This window comes from Ovis canadensis, chromosome 21 (assembly GCF_042477335.2).
Source record: "Ovis canadensis isolate MfBH-ARS-UI-01 breed Bighorn chromosome 21, ARS-UI_OviCan_v2, whole genome shotgun sequence".
Classification (NCBI taxonomy): Eukaryota; Metazoa; Chordata; class Mammalia; order Artiodactyla; family Bovidae; genus Ovis; species Ovis canadensis.
This window is the reverse complement of record NC_091265.1, coordinates 48157041-48184238: the sequence shown is the minus strand read 5'-3', so window position 1 is coordinate 48184238 and position 27198 is coordinate 48157041. Positions and strand designations below refer to the sequence as shown.

General features: G+C 37.4%; 1 protein-coding gene, 1 long non-coding RNA gene and 1 other non-coding gene across 8 annotated transcripts in view; 2 read left to right on the top strand and 1 right to left on the bottom strand.

Annotated features, from left to right (window-relative positions):
* ARHGAP32 (Rho GTPase activating protein 32) overlaps positions 1-27198 on the top strand; it is a 199228-nt gene that overhangs the window by 150599 nt on the left and 21431 nt on the right. For 4 of the 5 annotated variants that reach the window (XM_069565475.1, XM_069565476.1, XM_069565474.1 and 1 more), the window contains 3 exons: positions 18142-18291; positions 25360-25462; positions 26801-26945. In XM_069565475.1, coding sequence (XP_069421576.1) covers positions 18142-18291; positions 25360-25462; positions 26801-26945 — 398 coding nt within the window. Of the gene's footprint in view, positions 1-5165; positions 5533-18141; positions 18292-25359; positions 25463-26800; positions 26946-27198 lie in introns of those variants that run through there. The other variant, XM_069565477.1, reaches the window with a different exon arrangement.
* LOC138426742 (uncharacterized) lies at positions 511-5306 on the bottom strand. 2 transcript variants are annotated; one of them, XR_011251738.1, is made up of 5 exons: positions 5141-5306; positions 4261-4313; positions 2952-3154; positions 1535-1597; positions 511-870 (listed from the first exon to the last, which is right to left on the bottom strand). It is a non-coding gene; the product is annotated as an uncharacterized lncRNA (long non-coding RNA). The 2 variants fall into 2 exon arrangements; XR_011251737.1 differs by lacking the exon at positions 511-870 and having other exon boundaries at positions 1509-1597; positions 5141-5296.
* Positions 1966-2037, top strand: TRNAW-CCA (transfer RNA tryptophan (anticodon CCA)). Its single transcript has one exon. It is a non-coding gene; the product is annotated as a tRNA-Trp (tRNA).

Sequence of the window (27198 nt, the reverse complement as noted above, 5' to 3'; positions counted from 1 at the left end):
GCTCTGGAGGCAGATGTCTTAAGAATCAGATATTAAAATCAGTGCCCTAGGAGGCATTGCTGTAAGATTTAAAGGAGTTCCAAAATGCTAGAATGCCCAGGTATTTTTCTCTCCAAATACACAGATACATCAAGATAATACTTTTCTCACTCTCAGGGAAAAACAGAGAATTCAAAATACCACATGTTTGCAGTTGCCTTAGACTTTTAGAATACTATATTTTTATTAAATTGGACCTTGAATCTCAATACAGCCTTGCAGGATACTAAGTATGCGGAATGTATTTTTGTTCCAAACACACCCCTTTTTAACTAGTAGAGCAACTCAGAAAGACTTCCACAATGTGCCCGAGGTTTCACAGCTGGTCTTGAGAAGTCTTTTGACCTCTCCTGTTAATCACCGCCCACACCTAGTACCCCTGGCCTTGCACCAGGTGGATTAAACTCATTTGAGATTGTTAAACTCAAAAACCAGAGTTTTCCCACCACAGAACACTGAATAGAGGTAAAGTTTATTGTTTCGTCTCCCAAAACAAATTATTTATTTAATATCTTTGGGTTCTATTACAACAAGAGAAAATAAAAATGTATTTCTGGAAATGAACAGAACAGTAATTAGGGCAAAAGATGTGTTAAAGGGGAAATGAAGATGACTGCTTATCAGAACCTACTTCATTCGCTAGTTTTGTTTCAGCCATCATTCTTTCTAAGCCTCTCTAATTAATTAAAAAATATATCTTTCGATTGCTCCTCACTGCACATAAAACGTACCGCCAGACTCGACTCTGCTGTGTCATTTTCAGCCATCCTCCTCCTCTGTTCTCTGGTTCTGTTCTTTCTCCCCGTGCTCGCTGGGCTCTGCTTTGGTGTGCTCAGAACATACATACATGTGATCATGTAGCTTTCCCTCTGCTCCTGCGGCCCCTATAGCCAAAATGCCCTCCTTCCCACTCCCCCTGAGTTGACATTTTCCTTGTATTTAGACTCAGGCCATAATCTTCTTGTGCATGAAAGCTCCACTGACTGGCTCTCCCTGGCCCACCTCTCCCTGACCAGCTCTCCCTGACCATTATTCCCAGGCCTGCGTCCTGTTTGCCCCCATGTCAGATCTAATAGCAGCTGTTTCCCTTGCTCACTAAGTTGCCATCTCCTCACTGGTGACAAATGTGTTTCATTCATCCTTGTCTCCCCCACAGGGTATGTGCACACGGGATGCACAATTAATGCCTGTGGAATTAGTCTATCTTAATATTTACTACTAAAATAAAACTTCAGAATACAACCTTTATAACGTGTAATCCCTGACTTCAGAAAACCCCAGTGATTTCCCTTTGTGCCAGAATTATACACTAAACCTTCAACCTGGAATTTAAGATGCTCCATAAAATACTGGAACATTTATGTTTGTAACCTGTTTTTCCCCTTTCTCATCTCTACTCAGTATCAATAATATGTTTCCTTATTCTCCACTTGGTTGTACTTTGGGTTCCCCCGCCTCTATGCCTGTGGTCTTTCTTCTGCATGAGATGACTTACTCTGTTCTTCACGGAGGCTCCTTGGGCTGCTGCTTCACAAACTTGAATGTACATTCAGTCTGCCTGAGAGAGAGAGTTAAAAACTGTAGATCATGATTCACTAGGGTGGGGCCTGATGTTCTGTATGTTTAAGAAGCTCCCAGGTAATTCCATAATACTGGTCCTAAGACTATGTTTTGAATAACAAAGGCCTACAGCCTACAGTAGCTGTTCCTTGTGTTACTCATTTAGAAACAGAGTTTGGTAATAAGTTAGCTTATGTTGAATTTTATGCTTCACTTTTTGTGTGTCTTTTTCCTTAACCTAGAATTGCTTCTGGATAGATATTCTCTTGTATATTACTTTGCATCCTTTATACATAGCATTTGTTTTAAAACAGTTGATCAATAATTATGAATAAGAATAATTTCTACTACTAGTATCAAAGGGCTTCCCTGGTGGCTCAGAGGTTAAAGCGTCTGCCTCCAATGCGGGAGACCCAGGTTCGATCCCTGGGTCGGGAAGATCCCCTGGAGAAGGAAATGGCAATCCACTCCTGTATTCTTGCCTGGAGAATCCCATGGATGGAAAAGCCTAGTAGGTTACATACAGTCCACGGGGTCGCAAAGAGTCGGACACGACTGAGCGACTTCACCTCACCTCACCTCACCTCACCTCACCTCACCTCACTAGTATCAAAGGCCTAAACTCCCATTTAGGCCTTAGCCAGTGCTTGGAGTAGGTTCAATCTAATCCTTGCCATATATAAAGCAACTTTTCCATTTCTGATCATTTCCAGTATTCATTCATTCAGTGATCAAACATTTACTGAGTGCATACCGAGTACTAGGGCTAAAATAGTGGACACAACAAACAAAAATATTGTCATTTTGCTGTTTGTATTCAAGTTGATGAGAGGGAAAGAAAAAGACAAACACATTAAACATACACTAAGGTGGGTAAGTGCTGTGGAGAAAAATGAAGCCTCGAAGTGAGTTAGAAAGTACTGGAATGTGGCTCCTATGGGGCTGTAATTTCAGAGGAGGAGAGTGGAGTGGTCAGGGAGGGGTTTATTAGGAAGTAATGTGAAAGTGAAAGTCGCCCAGTTGTTCTTTGTGACTCCATGGGTAGTCCCTGGGATTCTCCAGGCCAGAATACTGGAGCCTTTCCCTTCTCCAGGGGATCTTCCCAACCCAGGGATCAAACAAGGTCTCTCACGTTGCAGGCAGATTCTTTACCAGCTGAGCCACAAGGGGAAACCCAAGAATACGGGAGTGGTTAGCCTATCCCTTCTCCAGGGGATCTTCTTGACCAAGGAATTGAACTGGGGTCTCCTGCATTGGATTCTTTACCAACTGAGCTATCAGGGAAGCCCCATTAGAAGGTAACTTTGGGAGCCAAGACCTGAAGGAGATGAGGAGTAAAGATAAGCACTTACTTGTGGGAAGAGCTTCCAAGAGGGGAAACTGCAAGTGTAAGGACACTGAGCAGCATGTGTCCAGGCTCGTTAAAGACTCAGCAGGAAGGCCGGTTTGACTGGAGCAGCAAGTGAAGACATGGGTGAGGTCTGGAGGGTGGAAGGGCATCAGATTCTCCTTGGGGCTTGGGTGCCACTGTGTGGATTTGGACTTTGGTTTAAAGCTAGATGGGAAGACGTGAGAAGGTTTTGAGCAGAGAAAATTCTGTCATAAAAATTACCCAAATTATTCAAACCTTTGACAGTTTGTCTGTAAACTCTACCAGTTTCATGGCCAAAAACATATCCAGAGTCAGATCACATCTCACTCCATCGACAGCGACCCTCAGAATGACTAGAAAGTTGCCTTCTCAGGGAATTCTCTTATTGCCCCCACTAGCCACATAGACCCATCTTAGTTCTTCATAGGATAACCTCCATTTTATAAAATGCAAGAAGAAAGTAACAGGTGACCTCTCCTGTGCTGTTAGCAGTCATTGAAAGACAGAGCATGATGAGCCACATTTTAAACTTTGTATTTTAGAATAATTATAGTCTCAGACAAAGTTACCAGAATAGTACAGAGAGGTCCCATGTATTCAAAGCCCAACTTCTCCCAGTTGTCACACCTCACATAACTATACTGTACATCATGAAAACCAGGAAATGACATTGTCACCATGCAGTGAAGCAGATTACAGACTTCAGTCCCCTTTCCCCAAGGTTTGCACACACTCACATCCTTAACTGTATTTTTACATGGCAGAAAGTGCAGCCTCTGAGTTTCAGGTGGGTTGTTTTGTCATTCTCCTGCACTCAGGAGAGTTACCATCTAATTTATTTATCCCATCTGTGCTCGTATGTTGGGGAGCATGAGGGGCTCTTGAGTTGCACTGAGTGTCCCCCAGGTGGCTTTTCTACAGCAGGGACTCCCCTTCACCCTGCCCCCCTTTTCCCTCTCCCCCTCCTCTTTCTGTTGGGCCCCTACCCTTGCGTCTTCAGTGCTGAGGAAGGGAGCGGGGAGGAGGGGTGGCTGTGCCTTTTCCACCGTGAATAAACTCTTGGGAGCCTCATTTCCTATTCATCAATATAAATATCCGTAAGTCCACAGCTGTTCCAATGGTTAAAAAAAATCCACGTGTCTTGTTCCTGTCATGCCCTGGATTTCTCTGTGGTCTCTTCGTATTGTGAAATCACACCAATTCATTGTTTTTCTTACTGTGGCCTACCATTTATCAACACTCCTTTATTCAGAACTGCGACCAGAGAGGAAAGAATGATAAATACTCACCAGGCGTCTTGAATTCAACAGTTCCTGCTTGTGTGACCTTGGCTTCCTCATCTCTAAGACAGGAATAGTGTTCTCATCAACTTCATAGTGTTATAATGAAGACTGTCTATAAATTATTTAGAATCTTTCTGGCAAATGAAACATCATTTTGTTTACTAGAAACAAGTGTCTGAACATGGATTTATATTGGTATTGGTGAAAAGTCATTTAGAACAGAAAATATTAATTTAATATTAATATTTTAATATCTTCCAATTCATTAATTTTTTCATATCTAGTTGAGTTAACAGTGTAGTACTGCTATTTAGTATAAATATTGAATCTTTTCAATATTTGTATAAGTAGAGCTATAATTTTAACACTTGGCAGTACATAAAGGAGGAGGTCATAATCAGAAACATTTAATTCTGGATTTTGTTGTTGTTGTATTGAAGTATAGTTGATCATGTGCAATTCTTATTTTTTAATTCTGAAAAAAACTTTTCAGGTTTTAAAATTTTTCATTTGCATATTAAAAAATTGTGCATTCCGGTCTCAGAATTTTTCATGCAAAGGCGGTATACATTGATGATTTTTTGTCTGAGTAGAAAACAATCATGACTCATTATCAGCAAAGATATTCAGAGTTATGTTCTCCCAGCCTGTCGCTGCCAATTTAATGACTCAGCCTTTTGTAGACAGTACTTCCTGCTAGATCAGGTTTTTGTTGTGTTTTTTTTAAATTTTAATTGGGTGTAAATACCATCATTTTTATAGAATACACTGTCTCCCATATGGATAGCAAATATAAACAACTGAATAGTCAGTGACTTTTTAAAAAGTTAAAGTATTAATTAAGTATCAGTTTAGTCCTAGTGTTTTCTGAGCAGAAGACATGTACCTGTGTCAAGAGGGTGGGTGGAGTTATCCTGGCGAAGCCTGTTCTGCAAGTGTAGCTGGGCTGGGGCGTCTCTGCTGTGCTGGAAAGCAGGACATGCAAAGAGAGGATTAAGCTCCTGCAGGCAGAGCTCTTCCGTGCACACAAACCACTCTGCCTGACCAAAGACCAGAAACCGGGGCTAAGGAAACTGCTGGGAGCAGAGCTGGAGCCTCCGCGTGCTGGGAAGGTCTGACTGGGAGTCACCCTGTGGTGGTGGATAAGTCTGAGCCAGTGCGATTGTCCTTCATTCTGCACGGAATGCAGAGCCACGGTGTCCTGTCGAGCCTACTGCCGAGCGCAGCCATTTGGAGTAATTTTAATTATTGATCCTAAAACCTGTGCCACAGCGAGAGGTAAGGACATCTCAGTCAATTATTCAGTGTTTGACAAATATTTCACTGAGACTGTTTTTCATATTGCATTTGGGCACGTATTTCCTTGGCTGCTTTTAGGTGACTGGCTAATTATTTAACTATCCACAAATGGAATAACTGAGCTTTAACCTTTGGCGTGGTTGTAGAGAGGTGATCATTTTTTGAAGTAGATTTAACTATGTAGGTATTATCTCTTACTTTCCTACGTTCAGGAAATACTTATTTTAAAATTTCAGATCAGCTTATTTCTTAATGCTTTCCAGACCTCAGGTTAATGTGCAAAAGTTTGCATGTTAAAAGAACATATCTGTTTCATAAGCAGCAAATATATATCATATTTAAATTCTTTTGTTTCCTGCTAGGTAAATAACATCTCAGTTATTGACAAATAGAAAATAGGCAGCACTGATTTACTGTAAAGAATTTGGTAGTCTGTAGAGACTGTTCAAATTAGCACAAGGAAGTAATCCTGCCCTTTTTCTCCTCATTGGCATTAGTGAGGATAGCTATCTCTATCCATGATATATTTGCATTAATTCTTTTTTCCCATATTTATATGGTGCTTCTTCAGATCTTGGTTATAAATATTTTTCATTAAGATAACATGGAGACCACAGTTTTCTCTGAATCACAGACTAGCCCTGTTAAGAAGTTGAACATTTTTCTTTTCTACTACTGTTTAAATGATATTGATATTTTGATTTTCAAAACCACAAATGGAGAAAGCTCAGAATTTAAAGCTCCTTTTCACGGTCAACTATTAAAGAAGCACCAGTTGCTCATATGATAATGGTTTACAACTCTGACTTCTTTTTTAGCATATTATGTAGTACTATATGATATTCAAGATGAGAGAGCAGAAATCCAAAGTTTCTTAGGTTAAGTTTGCACATAAGACAATTATACGGGCAGAAACTAGAAAGTGACCCTGTGTTTGTGCACCTTTCCTTAGTGACCTCAGCCCTGAATTTAGGAGGTAAGACCAGATACGATCAAACCTGGTTTGTAAAGCCAACTCAGGTCCTGGTTAGCCCTGTACCTCGGAGGATTCTACAAATGTTCAGAGAAATTGCAGTGGTGAAACAACTCCTGTTTATTGACACACCCGTGATGCTGCTGCTGCTGCTGCTAAGTCGCTTCAGTAGTGTCTGACTCTGTGCGACCCCATAGACGGCAGCCCACCAGGCTCCCCCGTCCCTGGGATTCTCCAGGCAAGAACACGGAGTGGGTTGCTATTTCCTTCTCCAATGCATGTAAGTGAAAAGTGAAAGCAAAGCTGCTCAGTCATGTCCGACTCACAGCGACCCCATGGACTGCAGCCTACCAGGCTCCTCTGTCCATGGATTTTCCAGGCAAGAGTCCTGGAGTGGGTTGCCATTGCCTTCTCCGACCCTGAGTGATAGATATTGTTATTGCCATTCTCACTGTGTGTTTGAGGGAACTGGACTTAAATAGGTCATTTGCTCAAGACCTTGCATGTGGTAAGTGATTAGAAAGTAGATTCCAGCCCTCAGGTCTATCTGGCTCCAAGGTCCAAGTTCTTATTTCCCAGGCCAAAGGTCAGATCTTCCGTAGAGCAGGCGTCTAAGGCCTTTAAAAAGAGTTCTCCTTATCTATTATGTCTTCTTCAGTTATGGGATGTTTCTGCTCCAACTCCTGCAGAAAGAAAGGATGGGAAGGGAAGGGGGAAATAACCTACATAAAAACCGCCCCCCCCGATCATATCAGTGTTCCACACCAAACTTCATAGCTTAATAAAGTGCACAGGGTTTTTTGACATCAAAGTGAAATATGATTACATTTTAATCTAATTAAAAAAATAATTTCAAGAAAACAATTTTCACACTGTTAAGATTAAGGTTCAGCATGTTCTTATTTCTAGAACTTCAGCAATAGAATTTAAATTAATTTTTATTGGAGTATCGTTGCTTCACAGGGTTGTGTTAGTGTCTACTGTACAGCAAAGTAAATCAGCTACATGTATGTCCCCCTTTCCTTGGATTTCCTTCCCATTTAGTTTCTTTATAGTTCTCTTACTTTTGATGTTACTGAATTCCTAAGAATCTGTGCTTATTCCAATCTAATCTATAAGACAGATATATAAATCAGTGTTCTCTTAAAATAGTACTAGTTTTTAAGCTTCATATCAAATAGTACTAGTTCACCTTGGAAAAGTGAGAGCCCAGATTATTTAAAAATCCTCAGCAGAGATGCTTCTACAGTCTTTTTATTATAACCCATTCTAGTATTAGAATCCTTTAGTGTCAGGAATTTATATCCACCTCATGTTTCCTCCCACTCTCCTCTGCTAAAATGCAAATCTTTTTGTTCTGTATTTAGAAATGAAATTAGTCAAGAGTCTTTTATATAATAACTGAGTTGGTAAAGCTACCGAGATGAAAAGAAAATTTTACTTTGTTTTTGTACAGAGTTGAGGAACAACACCAATCATATTTCTTGTTTTAATTTGTAATTTAAAATTTAAAAATAAAAGTCAGTACCAGTTTAGCAAGAAAAATGTAAAATTTACTTATATTACCCTAAAATCACATAAGCTAAATTTGAGCCTTCTTTCATGTTCATTACTAAAATTTGTAAGTCCCAGAAAAGTAAACATATGATGTGAATAAGAAGACTGTCCTAATCATACCCTGATGCCCATTTTCCCAAGGAAACGGTGATTTTTGAAGCTCTTATCATAGCATGCCCTTCGTGGTTTATCTATCACTGTTTATGTCCTGCCCTGGGAAGAGCAGCAGTATGAAGTTGCTTTGGTTTCATTCTTAACTCTGAGAAAGAGATATTTTTATTCAAACATCCAAGTATTTTAGTGGAACACAGGCATACTGTTTCATGTAAGAGTTGTATTGGATATTCTGAAGAAGCAGTTTGTTGCCAGTTTTCTGCTTCTCTTTTTCCTAATGAACTGTTCTTATCTCCTCTGTGTCTGAACAGCTCTTCTTGAAAATTTACTACAGATTTATTTTCTAGATCTGTTAGTTTTATCCATTTGCACTCCTGTCTGTTATGCCTTTTGAAATGCCTCCTCTTCTCTGCTATGAGTAAAGGGAAACCTGTTTGACTTACCTAACTGTTAGTAGCTTCCGCTAGCTGTGTGTGCACGCATGCTCAGTTGCTCAGTTGTGTCCGACTCTTTGCGACCTTAGGGACTGTAGCCCACCAGGCTCCTCTGTCCATGGAATTCTCCAGGCAAGAATACTGGAGTGGGCTGCCATTTCCTCCTCCAGGGGATCTTCCTGACCCAGGGATCTCTTGTGTCTCCTGCATTGGCAGACAGGTTCTTTACCATAGCGCCACCTGGGAAGCCCCATTAGTAGCTTTCCAGGTTTTCAAACAAGAGCCATTACTGTCAGAGCTATTTTATATTCAGTATTGCATGCACAGTACATTTCTCAAATACCAGGTTTCCTCCTTTGAGGTTGGAATGTACAGATGCCAGAACCCTTCCAGCGGCCACATTCCAGAACTCATCCCTGGCCTGGGCTGGTCCCTGATGTTACCCCACCAGCTGTCACACACATCAGTCTGAGAACTGTGTTTTTTCTCTTATTTCCAAAATTGTTTATGATTCTGTACTTTCTTATTCCATAATAACTTCAACAGTATGTTAAGGTTTAATACTCAAATTTATCTACATATTTTGTTGGACATCTGCTTTGGGATGGATGGAGGCCAGTGAATCCCAAGGCTGAAATTGCTTTATTATTGCTTTAAAAACTAGCAGGAAACTCAGTAGTTCCTAGAGAGACAGCAAATATTTTACATTTTGAATATCAACCTGATAGAATATAAGTTTTCAGAAATTCAGGATGTATAGAAAATATTAACCTTTTTTTCTCTTACTATAATGAATTCCTGAAACTTAGTTCAAAAATTAATCTTTGTAAAATATATGGCACTTTTTCTAGTAAAAAGAATATTATAAATGGCCATTGTAGGGTTCACCAGGGACTTGCTAACAGATCAGAGAAACAGTGTATCATATGGCATGATCAATAACTGTAAATATTTTTAACAATTAAAAACAGTATGCTTTTGCTTCAAGTTCTGGAAATAGTTATAAGCATGTTGTATAAATGATGTACGTAAGGATTCCTTATTTCTAAATTTTCATGGGGAAAAATAAAATAAAGCAATTTAACTTTAAAAAACTAAACTTAAAATACTATGCTTGAAATAATAACATTTAACAATGGTCTTCCTATTTTAAATTTTTAAAGCAGCCTTTTCCAAGATAATTTAGAAAGCTGAATGTATTTTGTTATATAGCTGTCCAGTGGAATTTTAAATTATGTCCTTTTTTCCTCCTGATAAATTTTCCTAAAGCAAAGACATTTCCCACAGACTCTAGAGTTTTCTCTGCTTTTCTAACTTTATACTTTCTCAGAGTGTTTCTTGATTCCTTAAGTATTTCCATTGAAATCTAGAATTCATAAATTGCCTAGTTAAACTTCTCATGCTTCATATTATTAAACTGAGATCTAAACTAGCTACTTACCTTGTCTGAAAGTTTGCAGCAACTTATCAGCCAAATCAGGACTTAAACTACATCTCTGCATTCCTGGTCCAGTATGCTTCCACTTGCTCTTGTGTGCCCAATAATAGGCATGTTTGGATGGGCAGCCTTCATTGGACCATTTTATTATTGAAAGTTGAAAATTTAGTTGCTTAGTCATGTCCGACTCTTTGCAACCCCCAGAACTGTAGCCTACCAGGCTCTGTCCATGGGATTTTCCAGGCAAGAGTACTGGAGTGGGTTGCCATTTCCTTCTCCAGAGGATCTTCCCAACTCAGGGATTGAACCAGGGTCTCCCACATTGAAGGCAGATGCTTTACCTTCTGAGCCACCAGGGAAGTCCTTGTTTTATTATTAGAAAGACCTAAAAGCTTTCAGTTTAGGATCTCTTGGTTTAGTATGGTTTCTAAATCTTTAAATAGGATTGCTAACATTTTATCCTTGCTGAATATTTTTATCACATACAAAAGCTATATATTTAGATATTATAGAATAGCACCAAATAAACTAAAGAAAAGGAATTGAATTATGAGATTCAGTTCAGTTCAGTTCAGTCGCTCAGTCATGTCTGACTCTTTGTGACCCCATGAATCCCAGTACACCAAGCCTCCCTGTCCATCACCAACTCCCGGAGTTCACTCAGATTTATGTCCATCGAGTCAGTGATGCCATCCAGCCATCTCTTTCTTTGTCGTCCCCTTCTCCTCCTGCCCCCAATCCCTCCCAGCATCAGTCTTTTCCAATGAGTCAACTCTTCACATGAGGTAGCCAAAGTACTGGAGTTTCAGCTTTAGCATCATTCCTTCCAAAGAAATCCCAGGGTTGATCTCCTTCAGAATGGACTGGTGGATCTCCTTGCAGTCCAAGGGACTCGCAAGAGTCTTCTCCAACACCACAGTTCAAAAGCATCAATTCTTTGGCACTCAGCCTTCTTCACAGTCCAACTCTCACATCCATACATGACTACTGGAAAAACCATAATAGGTCATCTTAATAATTAGAGCTAGATACAGGAAGGGTATAAAGGTATAGAAAGAAAAGGTATGAAGTATCATTATTCTGATAACCTTATTATATTTAAGTTATTATTTTGAATGTAATGGGAGATGAATTAGATTTTATTTAGCACACCTCATCTGACAGAAAATTTGAATGATCAGATACTGGTTTGAATTCGAATTTAAATCATTTAGAGTGTGAAGCTAACTGAAACTGAATTTAAATTAGCTCATGTAAAGCACTGAAGCATAGTAGACCCTCAATACAACTTAACTATTCTATAATGTTATGAGATTACTCTAATTTCTAAGTTTTCCTTCAAGTTTCATTGGAGATTAGGTTTAGGGTTCAGTTTGTCTTTTTCTTTCTCTTGCCTTTGTAGAACTGGGAACAGGCCAGTGAGACAGCAGGTCTAACAAGACCAGAAAATGTACAGAGATAAAAATAGAGTCAGTGACAGAATTTCTTAGGGGCGTCCGTATTCCATCAAATGAAAACGTACTTTGAGTTGGATTTGCAAGAAACTCTCAGAGGGTGTTTCTCATAAGACTTAAAAAGATACAACATTTTCAGTCATTGCATTAAAGAAGTTCTTTTATATCATTATTCGTCTCTTTATTTATATTAAAGCTCTTCTATATTATGAAAAAAGAAAAGTTAGAAGAGGTTCTATACCTCAGTTACTGGAAAAAGTGTTTGTTTTTTTTTAAGTTCAGTTTATTTAATATTTGAGTCACATATAATCTAGCTCATCCAGAATTTTTTCTTTAAAAGTTTGTCAAATTATTACTCTAGTGAATCAGTTTAATTTCTAAGTCCATTTATTTTCAAATAAAACCTTTTTTGGTTTAGTGTAAAATTAATTGATATACTCAAAGCTATAAACGAAGTAAGAATTATGTCATTTTTCTCCAGCATGAGTTCTGACTTAAACTGATTCAAAAGTTATGTTCCTGAGTTGCCCACAGATCCTTTCAGGACATATGACAGTGCATGCTAAAAATAAGTTGATTTTGACAACTCTTCCCAATATCCCTTTTAATAAATTTGAAAATACTAACTAGCATAGTTCACCTCAGCTATTTAAGACTGTCACTGGAAAGATATGGCATGTTTCTTTGCTTCTATTTAAGACATGAGCAACCTAATACAATTTTTCTATTTTTAGAATTGTTTATGTACACTTGTACCCTGTAGAATTCTTTTATGTTTGAGTTTTTTATTGAAAGGCAGTGCTGATATGTTTACAAGATTCCTATGTTCATTACAGTTTCTAAGGGAGAATTTTGCCTTGCCTTAAGGCTTTGATGTTGCCACTTGCCTCTTCAGTCTGATGTACTCATTTACATCCTTGCAACAGATACGAGGCAAGCAGGAGCACAGGAGGTTTATCACATGAGTATGAAAGCAAAACTTTAAATGTACCTATGGTTGTCCCCAGTGGCTCGGTGATAAAGAGTCTGCCTTCAATGCAGGAGATGTGGCAGGAACCTCGGGTTCAATCCCTGGGTTGGAAAGATCCCCTGGAGAAGGGCATGGCAACCCACTCCAGTATTCTTGCCTGGAGAATCCTATGGACAGAGGAACCTGGTGGGTTATAGTCCATAGGGGTCACAAAGAGTCTGACATGACTGAAGCGACTTAACACAAGCAGGATGGTTGTCACATTCAAAACTTAAAAATTAAACAAGGCAAACTAAATGATTATCTTCATAGATACAGGTAAATCATTTGATAAAAGTCAACACTTGTTCATTTTATATATTTTGACAGTTAAAAATAGGGAGTTTTTAAAAAATCTGTTAAAGGTTTCTATCCAAAAACCCAAGAAAATTTTATTCTTAATGGTGAGATATAAGCAATCTATTTAGATCAAGAACAAGATCATCATTTATTCAAGGTTCAGTAAAATTAAACAAAAAGAAATAAACAGAAAGGAAGAAATAAACCTGTTACTTACAGATGATTGTCTACAAATCCAGAAGAATCTCCTGTCAAATTATTAGAACTAATAACAGAGTTGAGGACGGTTGCTGAATGAAAGATAAATTAATACGATGACAGCAGCACCTAAATTAAAAAAAATTTTTTTGTTCAGCAGAAAAAAAACACCTTTATATTTAATTCTCACAACAATCCTATTAGGTAGTTACTATTTTTAATGTTTCATAGAAGAGGAAAATGAAGGTCTTAGAATTGGGTCCCTTGTCCACAGTCATACAGGTAGAAGCTGCAGAGACGTGATTGGAACCCTAGTAATCTGATGCACCATGATACATGTGTTTCTGTTTTGTCGTTGTTCAGTCAGTCAGTTGCATCTGACTCTTTGTGACTCCATGGACTGCAGTATGCCAGGCTTCCCTGTCCTTCACCATCTCCCAGAGTGTGCTCAAACTCATGTCCATTGAGTTGGCCATCCAACTATCATCTAGTAATCAGTTATTAGATTTTTTTCTTTTTTGCATTTCCCAGGTGGTGCTAGTGGTAAAGAACCCACCTACCAATGCAAGAGACTTAAGAGATGCGGGTTTGATCCCCTGGAGAAGGGCATGGCAACCCACTCCAGTATTCTTGCCTGCAGAATCCCAGGGACAGCGGAGCCTGGTGGGCTGCTGTCTATGGGGTCGCAGAGTCAGACAAGACTAAAGCGATTTAGCTGCAGCAGCAGCAGCAAACGTACAAAAAAGTTTAAAATCAGTTTAAAAACCTTTAAAAAGTGAAAAAGTTTAGGAAATAAAAGGTTTAAAAGAAATAGGACCGTAAGTTTATGACCTCGGATAAGGAAAGATATCTTAAAGAAACCATACACAAAGACATGATTGGAAATTTATACAGTACAAGCCAAAGACTGGGAAACATGTTCTTGACAAAAAGTAACTGACAGGGGACTCATTTCCAGATTGTATAAAGATCTCTTGCCCATCAGTAAGAGAAAGACAGCCAGATAGTAAAATGGGCCAAGAATGTAAAGTTATTTCACTGATGAGGAAGACTGAATGACCAGTGATCATGGAACAGTGCCTAACCTTATTAGTAAGCACAGAAATGCACTTTAAAGTGGAATATAATATGTCATCCTGATGAAATTAACAAAAATGAAAATGTCTGATAGAAATAAATAGAACAAAGAAATGAAGAATGAAAAATGTAAGTATGTCCTGTGGGAATATTATGTTGGTAAATTGTTCTAGAGAGCATTTTAGCAAAGCTGAAGCATGGTTGAAAAGTAACATGCTGTACAGTCCAGTCATCCTCCTCAGCATGAGAGTGCCAGAGACATTCTCTCAGAATTATGCATCCCACCTCTAACTCTGTCTGCTTGGCCATCTGAACTCATTACAAATCTTAGAACTCGAGGCATATAGGCAAATAAACCTAATACAGAGCCCCTTATCTGGCACAAATCATCTTCCTTTAATTTCCTGAGAAATTCCTTCAAGCTCAGACTTCTCTCACATCGGTCTAGAAGATTCCTGAGACCCAATTCAGAGAACTCTGATTTAAGTGAAATATTATGAGAAAAGATTTTTTAGGATTTGCTGGAGAAATACTGTACTTGTGTAGTTAAAAACATCTGGTGCCCTGCCTGTCTGTGTCAAGGTTTCCTGAGCCCCTGTGAGCTGATTGTCGGTATCATAAAGCTTTACCTTGGAGATACTAAAATAAATACTGCAAAACTTTTAACTACTGGAAGGACTGGTTGGGTTGGGTTTATGTCAAGTCTTGAAAGAAGACTGCAATTGTGAAATCATGTCTAAATGATATGGAAAAAGATAGCCTTGTGGCACATGCTGCATTTTAACTCTTGACTAGGGAATGGTGGCTCAGATGGTAAAGAATCTGCCTACAGTGCAGGAGACCCAGGTTCCATCCCTGGGGAAGGGAATGGCAACTCACTCCAGTATTCTTGCCTGGAGAATACCATGGACAGGAGGAGTCTGGTGGGCTACAGTCTGTGGGGTCACAGAGTCAGACACGACTAAGCAACTCACACTTTGACATTTACAGGGAATTTGAACAGATGGTGGTGTGATTTGCTTTTGTTTTGTGTTTTATTTTTTATGCATTTTTTCTGTGAAAATGTCATTGTTTATGCAATGTGGGAGACCTGGGTTCGATCCCTGGGTCGGGAAGATGCCCTGGAGAAGGGAGCAGCTACCCACTCCAGTATTTTTGCCTGGAGAATCCCATGGACAGAGGAGCCTGGTGGGCTACAGTCCATGGGGTTGCAAAAATCAGACCCAACTGAGCAACTAACACTTTCACTTTCACTTACTAGTTTGTTATGGGTGGGGGCAGTGCAGTGTCCAAAAGAAACTTCTTTTAGCCATTTTATTATCTAAGAAATGGGAAGGAAATATAAAGTGAAGGAAAAATTAATGTGAAGAGACATTTATATTTGGAAGTGTTTATTAGATCTTATACAGACCACCTGAGTTTTAATCCTGATTCCATGACCTTAGACATGTTACTAAGCACTCTGTGCCTGAGTTTCTTCCTGTGAAAAGGGGTTAATAGTAGTATTTTCCTTATAAGGTCTTGTGAGAAACGAATGGTTTAATAAATATAAAATCTTGCACAGTCGCTGGCATGTAACTAAACATAAAATAAATGCCGGCTGTATCTGTATTATTATTTGTTCGGTATATTAATAATAATATAACCAAATAATAATATCGGTATTATTATTTATTTGTACTCCTCTCCTCAGTGAGCTCCAACAGCAAGGAGCTGGCCTCACCTGTTCCCCACCGTACTCTCAGGGCTGAGAACAGTTCCTGAGATGTGGTAGGCATTCACGTGCTTGTTGCTAAATAAATACAAGTTAAAATTCAGTTTTCATCCCTTTGAAACATTCCTGGAAATCTGAGACTAAAAGAATTCTTTCTCATATACATCGTATGCAGTTGTCAGAGTCAACAGATATTTTCACCAAATTCACCATCAAAATACAAATGCCTACTTTTTAACATGTATCTTGGATGTTCTGGCCAATTATTAAAATCTGGAAAAGAAATCAGAAATTATTCCTTTCAGAAACAGAATGGAATTACTGTATTTGCTCTGACACAGTTACATATCCATGAAATCCAAAAGGATCGACTAAAATCCTTCTTAAATTGTAGAGATTTTAGAAAATGATCAGATTTGAGCCATACATGAAGAAATCATTTTCTAATATACCTACTATTTTAGTAACTACCATAAGTGAAAAAAACTGTTATTCTACAGAAGCAGCAAAAAAAGCAAAATAAGTGACAATATCACTAACCAGAAGTATGTAGAATGTGTCTTTTCATAAAGAGAATTAGAAAACTTTGCTGCGAGATTTAAAACTTTAGAAACATTATGACAGGCCCTATTTCCAGGTAGAAAAGAAATTAAAATTCTTCCAAATATATAATGTTACATTACTGTAATGCAAATTTGCTTATTTTTATGTGTTAATCTTTTTTTTTAATGTGTTAATCTTACAAAAATGGTTTGATGGCCACACTTTAAGAACAAAGATTCATAACAGTCTACTAGAAACTGGGGAGAATAAAACTCATACAAGTTCAGTAACTTTTAATATACTAAATATGATATGTGTGACATCTTCTAAGTTACCCCAGTGTGCTACAAATGTCTCATTAGCAGATAAGAGAGCAGATCATTTAATTTTATAGCAAGAATCTCAGATACAAGTGAGGCTCTAATTTCCCCAGAGTGTCACACAGCATGTTAATGATGGCATCAAAATTATACTGATGATTCTAGATAAACTTTAAGTGGCTGGTATAGAAAAAATAAATTTCCTCTTTAATCTATGTACAAGGATGACAACCTTTTCCCAGTTCGCTCAGGACTTTCCTGATTTTAGCACTGAAAATCCCATGTCCCAGGGGACCTCTCAGTTATGGGCAAGCCAGTTACAGTTGATCATCTTTGTACAGTTCATAGAAAAGATGCTTAAGTCTGGAAGTAGTGTTTCCCATAAAATGTAAAGAAAATGTTTAATCTAGTCTGAGTAACCCATCTAGTGGTCCATTTGGGCCATAAGATAATCTCAGTGCACAGAATTCCCACAGGAGGATTCATCAGTTCATGGGCTTTAGGATTTGGGTTCACTCAAGAAACTAGAGTGGGGTTCAGTAAGACCTGTAATCATCTGCGGACCGAGCAAGAGGATTGGGGCCATGTGGCTTAGTCTTCTATCTTGCAGCTAATCTCTGAGCTTACAGTAATTTGTTGTATGTTGACTTCCAGAATAATTTCCCTTGCAGGATGCACTTCTCAGCAAAAATCATTTTTCTAAGGATTTGTTTGCTTTCAGATCTTTCACTGTTGTCTTTCTAACATATGTAAGTCAGTGGAAATATCTTCCTGTATATAATTTGCTTATCTCTTACTTTGATCTACAAAGGCTGTTAAGGTGATGTAGTATGTGATAGATGAATGTTAATAAAGATCTAATGCGTCTTTATGGGTGTGTGTGTCTTGTACTTTAACATAGCCGTTAGTTTGAGAATTGTGTGCTATTCCGTAATGGGATTGTCCTCTTTATAAAATGAGAAAGAGGGAGTTGTTTCTTTTTTAAGTTTTCTTTTCCAGATTATAAATGCCATGAAAATTTCTAACACTAAATAAAATACTTTAGAAATTAACTAGAAATGCAGTTTCTTAAATTTCTACCATGCTAAGTCTTACTTATCATGAAGATCTCTAAAAGTAATATATTAGAGTAAAACTCAAGTCGAAGTTACAGTCCTGTAGCATGCTTAGGTAGCATTGGGAAGTTGGCTGGTTTACCATGCTTAACTTAAAAGTCATGAATTATAATACTTCAGTTTGCACACAGTTCCATCAAATAAGACCACAAGCTGGTGAGAAGAACATGCAAAGCCATGCTTTTATTTGTAAAGCAACTCTTTCTTCAACTTCTGCTGAAAATTTCCTACAGAATATGTGGTCTACTTGTAATAGATTATTTTGTAGTTATTCTGTTGAGATCTGCACTTTGTTTCCTCTCACTACAACTAAGGTATTTTCTCTTTATTATTGTTTTTTAGTATCTAAAAAGCACGGCAAGCTCATTACTTTTTTACGCACATTCATGAAGTCTCGTCCAACAAAACAGAAATTGAAGCAGCGTGGAATCTTGAAAGAAAGAGTGTTTGGCTGTGACCTGGGGGAGCACCTTCTGAATTCTGGTTTTGAAGGTAAACATGAAATTTATAATCTCATAATTTCAGTTTCTAACTTCTCCCTGTTGATCTCCTTTAATCAGTTAGATATGGCAAGCAGCACCTGTTCCATTTGAGATCAGCAGGACATACCGAATGCTCTCAGGTGCTCGCCTGACTTCGGGGTAACTGAGAATCATGAGGGATCTAGGAATGAACTTTGGCATTAGAGATGCTTGTGATCTGTTCAGAAAGATGAAGACATTCTCCCCAAGGGTACAATAGCTCTGCCGGTTTGCATTATTTTCATGTCTCTCCAGATAATGTCCTCACTTTTCCTTCTCACAGTTTATTCTGAAATGTTCATTTCTCTTTTGGAAAAAAGTCATAGTTTTGAGATCATGTATTACCAAGACCAGCCTCCCAACTTTTATACCTAAAAATTTAAATTCCTTTCTCTATAAATTAAATTCTTATTCAAGAATTCAGTGCTTGGAAAAATGGATGGAGGGGCTGAATGGATAGAAAGAAAGGAAAAATGGAGTTTTTCTTTGATTTTCTTTAAAAAATCGCACTTTTCTCTACCATCTCTTTTAGATGCTAGAATATTAAGGAAGTACTTAACTATAATTTTGATAAGTACCAGAATAGGTGATTTGTGAAATTCTGAATCTTGATGGGAAACACCCATTATATACTTTTTAAGAAGACCACTAGTGAAAGTGTAAATATCAATAAATATCAAGTTCAAATTAAGGCCTTACTCATTGCCTAAAGAATACCAATATACTTATAATATGGATTTATTACAAACTATACCATGTTTCTTGTGGGAGAAGACACAATATTACTTTAAATAGGTGTTGCTGCTGCTGCTGCTAAGTCACTTCAGTCATGTCTGACTCTGTGCGACCCCATAGACAGCAGCCCACCAGGCTGCCTCCTTATGGAAGTTACTGAAAATTAAACAAAAAACAAACAGACAAACCAAAACCCTGAGGATTATTTTTGCAGCTAGTCAAAATGCACATGGAATAATAAGCCAAAGAGAAGATCACAGAACATTATGGGAAGGAAATCAGGGATAGGAGACATCTAACTACCAACATTAAAACAGTATTCAAAACTAGAATGTTACTGGTGTGGAGGATGAGATACAACTGATGAATGAAATAGCCTGGAATGTTCAGAAGTAGTCGTTGTTCTAGATGTGAATCCATGCTAATAAAGTGTTTCTTAAAAACCAGCTCATGGGGGGGAGTTCATTATAAATACATACAGAAACATGAAATAGCAATTTTGAAAAACTTAATTCTCGCTTTATGACCCTAAAAGTTTCAAATGTATGAAAGGGTTAACTATTTTTAACTCATAAAAGTGTTAATACAAAATGATTTTGTTTTGAGATCAATGAGGGAAAAAACCATAAATGAAGAGGTGATGCCAAACAAGTAGCTTCCATATAGAGTAAGTCCCCTACATACGAAGAAGTTCTGTTCTGAGAGCACATTCCTAAGTTGAGTTTGTCTGTTAATCCAACAAAGTTACGTAGGTATCCAGCTAACACAGTCGGCTATGTAGTACTGTACTGTAATAGGTTTATAGTACTTTTCACACAAGTAATACATTTTAAAAAAATAATAAATAAAACATTTTTAATCTTACAGTATAGTACCTTGAACAGTACAATACTGCAGTACAACAGCTGGAGCTTCTTAGTGGTACCAGCTACATCATCACTGCTTTGGCGCTTGCCTCCAGACAGCCTGGGCTTGAAATACAGATGCTACTGTTCTACTGTACTCTGTATAGTGCTATGCAGTGAAGTACATGAAAACACAGCCACTTGTAGAGGATGCAGGCACCTGACAGTATGCCAGACACATGAACTAACGTGTGTTTGGACATGTGAATGCATGTTCACATCTTTGAAAGTTCACAACTTGAAGGTTCAAATGTAGGAAACTTACTACAAATGTAAAGGGAAGGTGCCACAGACTGGGAAGGTCCTTTTTTCTTGGGTATGATGAAATGCTCCTAATATAGTAAGTGAAAATGTCATTCAGGTTTGTGAGAAAATTAAGCCCCTGGGTAGAAGAATAGAAAAAAGCTATAAATATATAATTTTGACAAGGAACTAAAATAGTAAACAAATGCAAAAAAAAAAGTGTCTATGCTTATTTGCAATCATGGAAATGTATCTAAGCAATTTTGAGACACCATTTTATATAAGTAAACACTACTGATATAACAAAGCTGCTTTTCTTTTTTTTTTACATAAATATTTTTGTATATTTATTGAAAAAAATCTGCATATAAGTGGTTCAAGCAGTTTTTTTTCAGTTTATTTTTTATTTTTATTTTTTTATTTTTTATTTTTATTTTTTTTTAATTTATTTATTTTTTTAATTTTAAAAATCTTTAATTCTTACATGCGTTCCCAAACATGACCCCCCCCTCCCACCTCCCTCCCCACAACATCTCTCTGGGTCATCCCCATGCACCAGCCCCAAGCATGCTGCATCCTGCGTCAGACATGGACTGGCGATTCAATTCTTACATGATAGTATACATGTTAGAATTCCCATTCTCCCAAATCATCCCACCCTCTCCCTCTCCCTCTGAGTCCAAAAGTCCGTTAAACACATCTGTGTCTTTTTTCCTGTCTTGCATACAGGGTCGTCATTGCCATCTTCCTAAATTCCATATATATGTGTTAGTATACTGTATTGGTGTTTTTCTTTCTGGCTTACTTCACTCTGTATAATTGGCTCCAGTTTCATCCATCTCATCAGAACTGATTCAAATGAATTCTTTTTAATGGCTGAGTAATACTCCATTGTGTATATGTACCACAGCTTTCTTATCCATTCATCTGCTGATGGACATCTAGGTTGTTTCCATGTCCTGGCTATTATAAACAGTGCTGCGATGAACATTGGGGTACATGTGTCTCTTTCAATTCTGGTTTCCTCGGTGTGTATGCCCAGCAGTGGGATTGCTGGGTCATAAGGTAGTTCTATTTGCAATTTTTTAAGGAATCTCCACACTGTTCTCCATAGTGGCTGTACTAGTTTGCATTCCCACCAACAGTGTAGGAGGGTTCCCTTTTCTCCACACCCTCTCCAGCATTTATTGCTTGCAGATTTTTGGATCGCAGCCATTCTGACTGGTGTGAAGTGGTACCTCATTGTGGGTTTGATTTGCATTTCTCTAATAATGAGTGATGTTGAGCATCTTTTCATGTGTTTGTTAGCCATCCGTATGTCTTCTTTGGAGAAATGTCTATTTAGTTCTTTGGCCCATTTTTTGATTGGGTCGTTTATTTTTCTGGAGTTGAGCTGCATAAGTTGCTTGTATATTTTTGAGATTAGTTGTTTGTCAGTTGCTTCATTTGCTATTATTTTCTCCCATTCAGAAGGCTGTCTTTTCACCTTGCTTATAGTTTCCTTTGTTGTGCAGAAGCTTTTAATTTTAATTAGATCCCATTTGTTTATTTTTGCTTTTATTTCCAGAATTCTGGGAGGTGGACCATAGAGGATCCTGCTGTGATTTATTTCTGAGAGTGTTTTGCCTATATTCTCCTCTAGGAGTTTTATAGTTTCTGATCTTACATTTAGATCTTTAATCCATTTTGAGTTTATTTTGTGTACGGTGTTAGAAAGTGATCTAGTTTCATTCTTTTACAAGTGGTTGACCAGTTTTTCCAGCACCACTTGTTAAAGAGATTGTCTTTACTCCATTGTATATTCTTGCCTCCTTTGTCGAAGATAAGGTGTCCATATGTGTGTGGATTTATTTCTGGGCTTTCTATTTTGTTCCATTGATCTATATGTCTGTCTTTGTGCCAGTACCATACTGTCTTGATGACTGTGGCTTTGTAGTAGAGCCTGAAGTCAGGCAAGTTGATTCCTCCCATTCCATTCTTCTTTCTCAAGATTGCTTTGGCTATTCGAGGTTTTTTGTATTTCCATACAAATCTTGAAATTATTTGTTCTAGTTCTGTGAAAAATGTGGCTGGTAGCTTGACAGGGATTGCATTGAATTTGTAAATTGCTTTGGGTAGTATATTCATTTTCACTATATTGATTCTTCCGATCCATGAACATGGTATATTTCTCCATCTATTAGTGTCCTCTTTGATTTCTTTCATCAGTGTTTTATAGTTTTCTATATATAGGTCTTTAGTTTCTTTAGGTAGATATATTCCTAAGTATTTTATTCTTTTCGTTGCAATGGTGAATGGAATTGTTTCCTTAATTTCTTTTTCTACTTTCTCATTATTCGTGTATAGGAATGCAAGGGATTTCTGTGTGTTGATTTTATATCCTGCAAAGCTGCTTTTCTAAATTATGATATCCAGTGCCATTAAGAACAGTAGAGATTTTTACCAGCAGGTGAAAAATGTTGGTTTCGGGTAGCTCTGGAAATTACTGCTTTTTTGAAAAACATTTTGGCACTCCAGAGCAAGACACCTTACAGTATTCCTTTCTTGTAGCAATTCTCTCTCAGGGTTATCCTAAGACTATAATCCAACAAAAATAAAAATGTTCATTATAGTATTATGCATGAAAGCCAAAAAATTGAATACTCAACTTTTAGGGAATTGCTGTATAAATTAAGAAGCCATTCAAACTGTAAATTTGAATACAGTATAGAAATTTCAAAGGTGCTATATTTTTCTTGCTTTATTTCTCTTTGCAGACACTGTGCTTTTCTAATGAACTGAAGGCATGTGGCTGCCCTGTGTTGAGCAAGTCTGTTGGTACCATTTTTCCAAGTGTTTGCTCACGTCGTGTCTCTGTGACACACAGAGGGTAGTTAAACCCTCCACCAGCAAAAAGATTACACCTCACTGCAGGCTCAGATCATAGTTAGCATTTTTTTAGCAATAAAGTATTTTTCTAATTAAATGTATGTACATTGTTTTTCAGACACAATGCTATGGCACACTTAATAGACTATACTATAGTATGAACATAATTTATATGCATTGGGAAACCAAAAATTTCTGTGACTTCCTTTATTGTGATGTTTGCTTTAATCTGGCAGTCTGAAACTGAAACTGTAGTATTTCTGAGGTCTGCCTATATGTAAAGAGTAGGTATGCTTTCTTGTGGGTTGCTGTTGCTGTTTAGTTAGTAAGTCATGGCTGACACTTGGCAACTCCTTGGACTGTAGTCTGCCAGGCTCCTCTGTCCGTGGGATTTCCCAGACATTGAACCCATGTCTCCTTGGGTCATGAAGATCCCCTGGAGAGGGAAATGGCAGGCCACTCCAGTATTCTTGCCTGGGAAATCCTTTGGGAGAGGAGCCTGGTGGGCTACAGTCCATGGGGTCATAAAGAGTCAGAGGTAACCGAGCAGGCATGCACTCAAGAAGGAGTGATCGTGGTATAAACAAATAAATATTAATTCAAAATGACATAGTTCTGTTGGCATCTAGAACCTAGTATAGCTACCTCTGCTTAGGGGTATATTCAAAGAAAGCTTTCCTAGGAGTAAGAGTTCAGTTGGGTTTTGAACAACAACCAAGAGTTTTCTATAAGAAGATGGTAGCAGAAGGAGAATCCAGGCAGAGAAAACAGGCTTCCTTTACCTGGAAATTGATGGACTTAGAGCATGGCTGGTTTGTTTGGTAAAAAATGAGACTTAACTTGGCCTAGAGTTGTGAAATATGGAAATATGGTAATACTAAAATAAGTGCAGATGGTGAAGGACCTTAAAATCCAGGCAGTTAAAGTATGACTCTGTGCTTGGACAGCTTGAGTTTGATCCTTATTTGTGCCATTTGTTTACTGCTTGTCCTTAGGTGTAAAATTTCATCACTCTTAAGATTCAGTTTCCTCTCTGAAAAGGGAGATAATGATAGAATTTCTCTGAAAAGTAAATAAGAGTATCTGTTGTAAAGCACTTAGTCTGGCATCTTTTGCTTGCTCAGTAATATACCTGCTTTCTAATAAAATTATTCAAAGCTGAGGAGTTTATGTTTTAAATATAAGTTACAGGATCTGACAGAATTTAAGACAGGATGCAGGAAGTACAACACAAGGCAGGAAAACCAAGGAAAAACCTTTTATAATAATAAAGGAATGATATATACACTTAAGTGAAATGCAGTAGATAAAATTGTCTTATTGAAGTATCTTAGTTGTTTCATTCACCACTCTTCCATCCCTAATAGAGTAGTTTTTTGCAGACCAAATGTTCTTTCAAGCTATTCTTTTCATGGATTGTAACTGAAAATGATGCAATGAACGCAGTTACTGAAGCCTGTGAATTCATCAGTCTGCAATGCAATATAAATGAAGTTCAAATTTCAGTTACTGTAGATTTTTGGTTAGAAAAATGTTTTCTCATAAATGTCAAATGTTCTGTTCTAGACCATAGGCCCAGAGTAGCTGGTTGTTTGTGTTAGTTGTTCAGAGAAGTAACCAGAGAGCCTTTCTTTTCTTCCTGCTTTCTGTTGAAGTGCATTTCATGACCAGCTGATAATATCGAGTCAAAAGTCAGTAATTTTAATATAAAGATGGGCAGGAAATTAAAAGATTTCATTTACTTGAAATTACTTTGACCTTTGCATTATGTTGATGTTTATTGAATATAATTAGAATTAGCATTACCTATGAAAAGATAAACTTTTAAAGGTGAAAAATTAAAGCACTTAGAGTAGGTAATTATCATGTTGGAATAAACATTTAAGTTTGCATATCCATTTGCTGAGTATGAAATTCAGGTGAGTAACTATATATATATTTTTTTAATCTAGAATGATGTTAGAGCTAAACAGTTCACCCTACCGTTGTAACAATCTAAACAAGTCTGTTGCAGAAGATCTTAGGGAAAGTATCCCAATAATTAATGAACTCTTCCACTTACCTCAGTGTAACAACATAGAGCCAGTCTTGATTATTCAGGAACCAGTTATCTAGTTTAGATGTGAAATTAGGTAAATAGGCGTTACCATTTTTTGTGGTAGATTAATCTCCACCCCCTTACAGCTTTAATTTGCAACTTTCATTTTGCTAAAACATTCTTATTTTTTGTGGCTTTGTTTCCATTGAATACTCTCAATTTAATCCATGTCTTCAAAAATTCTCTCTAGTACCCCAGGTTCTTCAAAGCTGCACAGCGTTCATCGAGAGATATGGCATCGTGGATGGAATATATCGTCTCTCTGGTGTTGCCTCCAATATCCAGAGACTACGGTAAAACCCAACATGGCTTTTTCTTTGTTGTTTCTACTGTAATTCATTAAAATGAAACTTTCAGAATTAAGTGACTTATATTGATAATCATTATTTTCTGTGAGATTGTTTAGATAAAGCAGAAACGTAGCTATATTGTTCTCTGTGTATGTTTTCGACGTTTCTTCATTTGTAGTGTCAGAAAACCTTGGCCTCTAATCTCAATACTTTTATTTTCTCTGCAATATTTGAAGATTTTTAAAAATTGAATTTGAACCTATGACAACTATGATAGATGAAAATTTACATTATAATAGAATTATTCTTTAATTAAAATTGACAAGAGTGAACCTGTTTATTATTATTTTTAATAAGAGTGAAGCTTCTTCTAATCTTCTTTCACCCAAGTTCTGTAGCATGTGCTCAAGCGTATATGTGTTACATATTCCACGTCCTTCCCATTAGACCCCTAGAGACAAAAATAGTGGTATCCTTTATACCAATAGAAATTTTAACTTTTTGTTAATCTGTTAGATTCCTATCTATTCTTAACATGCTATTATTTTTTATTTTTTCACTGTGGTACATGGTAATTGCCATTATTCTATAAGGATTTTAATATTCTAAATTGACCACAGAGTTGATTTCTGTTTTCAGAATACATGTTTGGAAAATACTTAAATTGATTCTGGTACTGAAAACAGTACAGTCTCTGACTTCAGATGCAGTGGATCTTGTATTCAGATTAATCCTCTAGGTTGACTAGTGGCCTCCGGTCTGTAGATTAATATTAGTCATCCTCCTGGAGAATAAGCTTAATCTGCCTTTGTGTTCTGAGCACAGTTTTTATTTCATTCACTAAATGCTGCAGATTTTACTTTCTGTGTTGGTGGAGAATTGTTTTATAATTGTTTCTGGCTTCCTTATCCCTCTATCATAACACATTCCTGAACTGTACTTCTTGCATCTGAGGAATTTCTGCACATAGTTTTTCATGGACCAGCTGCCATTCAACTCTAGTTTTCAGAACTGCCAAAATATTGGGCATTTAAACAGTTAGGAAGTAGAAGTCCTTTGTTTCGATCTGTGTGGTAAGAGCTGCTCTTTCACGCAGGTTTCAGAGATTTCTGTCTGTTTTAATATTAAAGCTATCCCCTGAATTTCTATTTAGAAAAACACTTGTCTCATAGTCAGACATTCAATTACTGCTGAATAACTTCTGTGAAATACAGTCATTTGAAGTACATATTTGCTCACTGAGCTGGAGGTTAATACTTTGGACCTTTTTTTCTGTTCTAAAGTCATATTTGCTTTTCTTTGAAGAAAAGTAGTTTTGTTGTCTCTCTTCTATCTTTTCAGCCATGAATTTGACTCTGAACATGTTCCCGACCTGACAAAAGAGCCCTACGTCCAAGACATCCACTCCGTGGGCTCCCTGTGTAAGCTGTACTTCCGAGAGCTCCCAAACCCTCTGCTCACCTACCAGCTGTATGAGAAATTTTCTGTGAGTACCAGTCACATTTAAATCAAGTTCTGTTTGCAGTTTTGCTGTGGTTTTGTTTGAAACCTGAAAAAGTTGATTTCCCCTGAAAGAAATAGTTATATGAGAAAAGAGCTCCTTTAAAGAGAAAATAAAGAACACTTACTGCTAGTTGGTCCACAGTCTTCACTGTTTTTGCACCTTTTCAGGGTCTCTCACTTTGAGCCATTGATCTTACTATAACCCTTGGTTATATGTTGGTTATCATAAAGTTTTA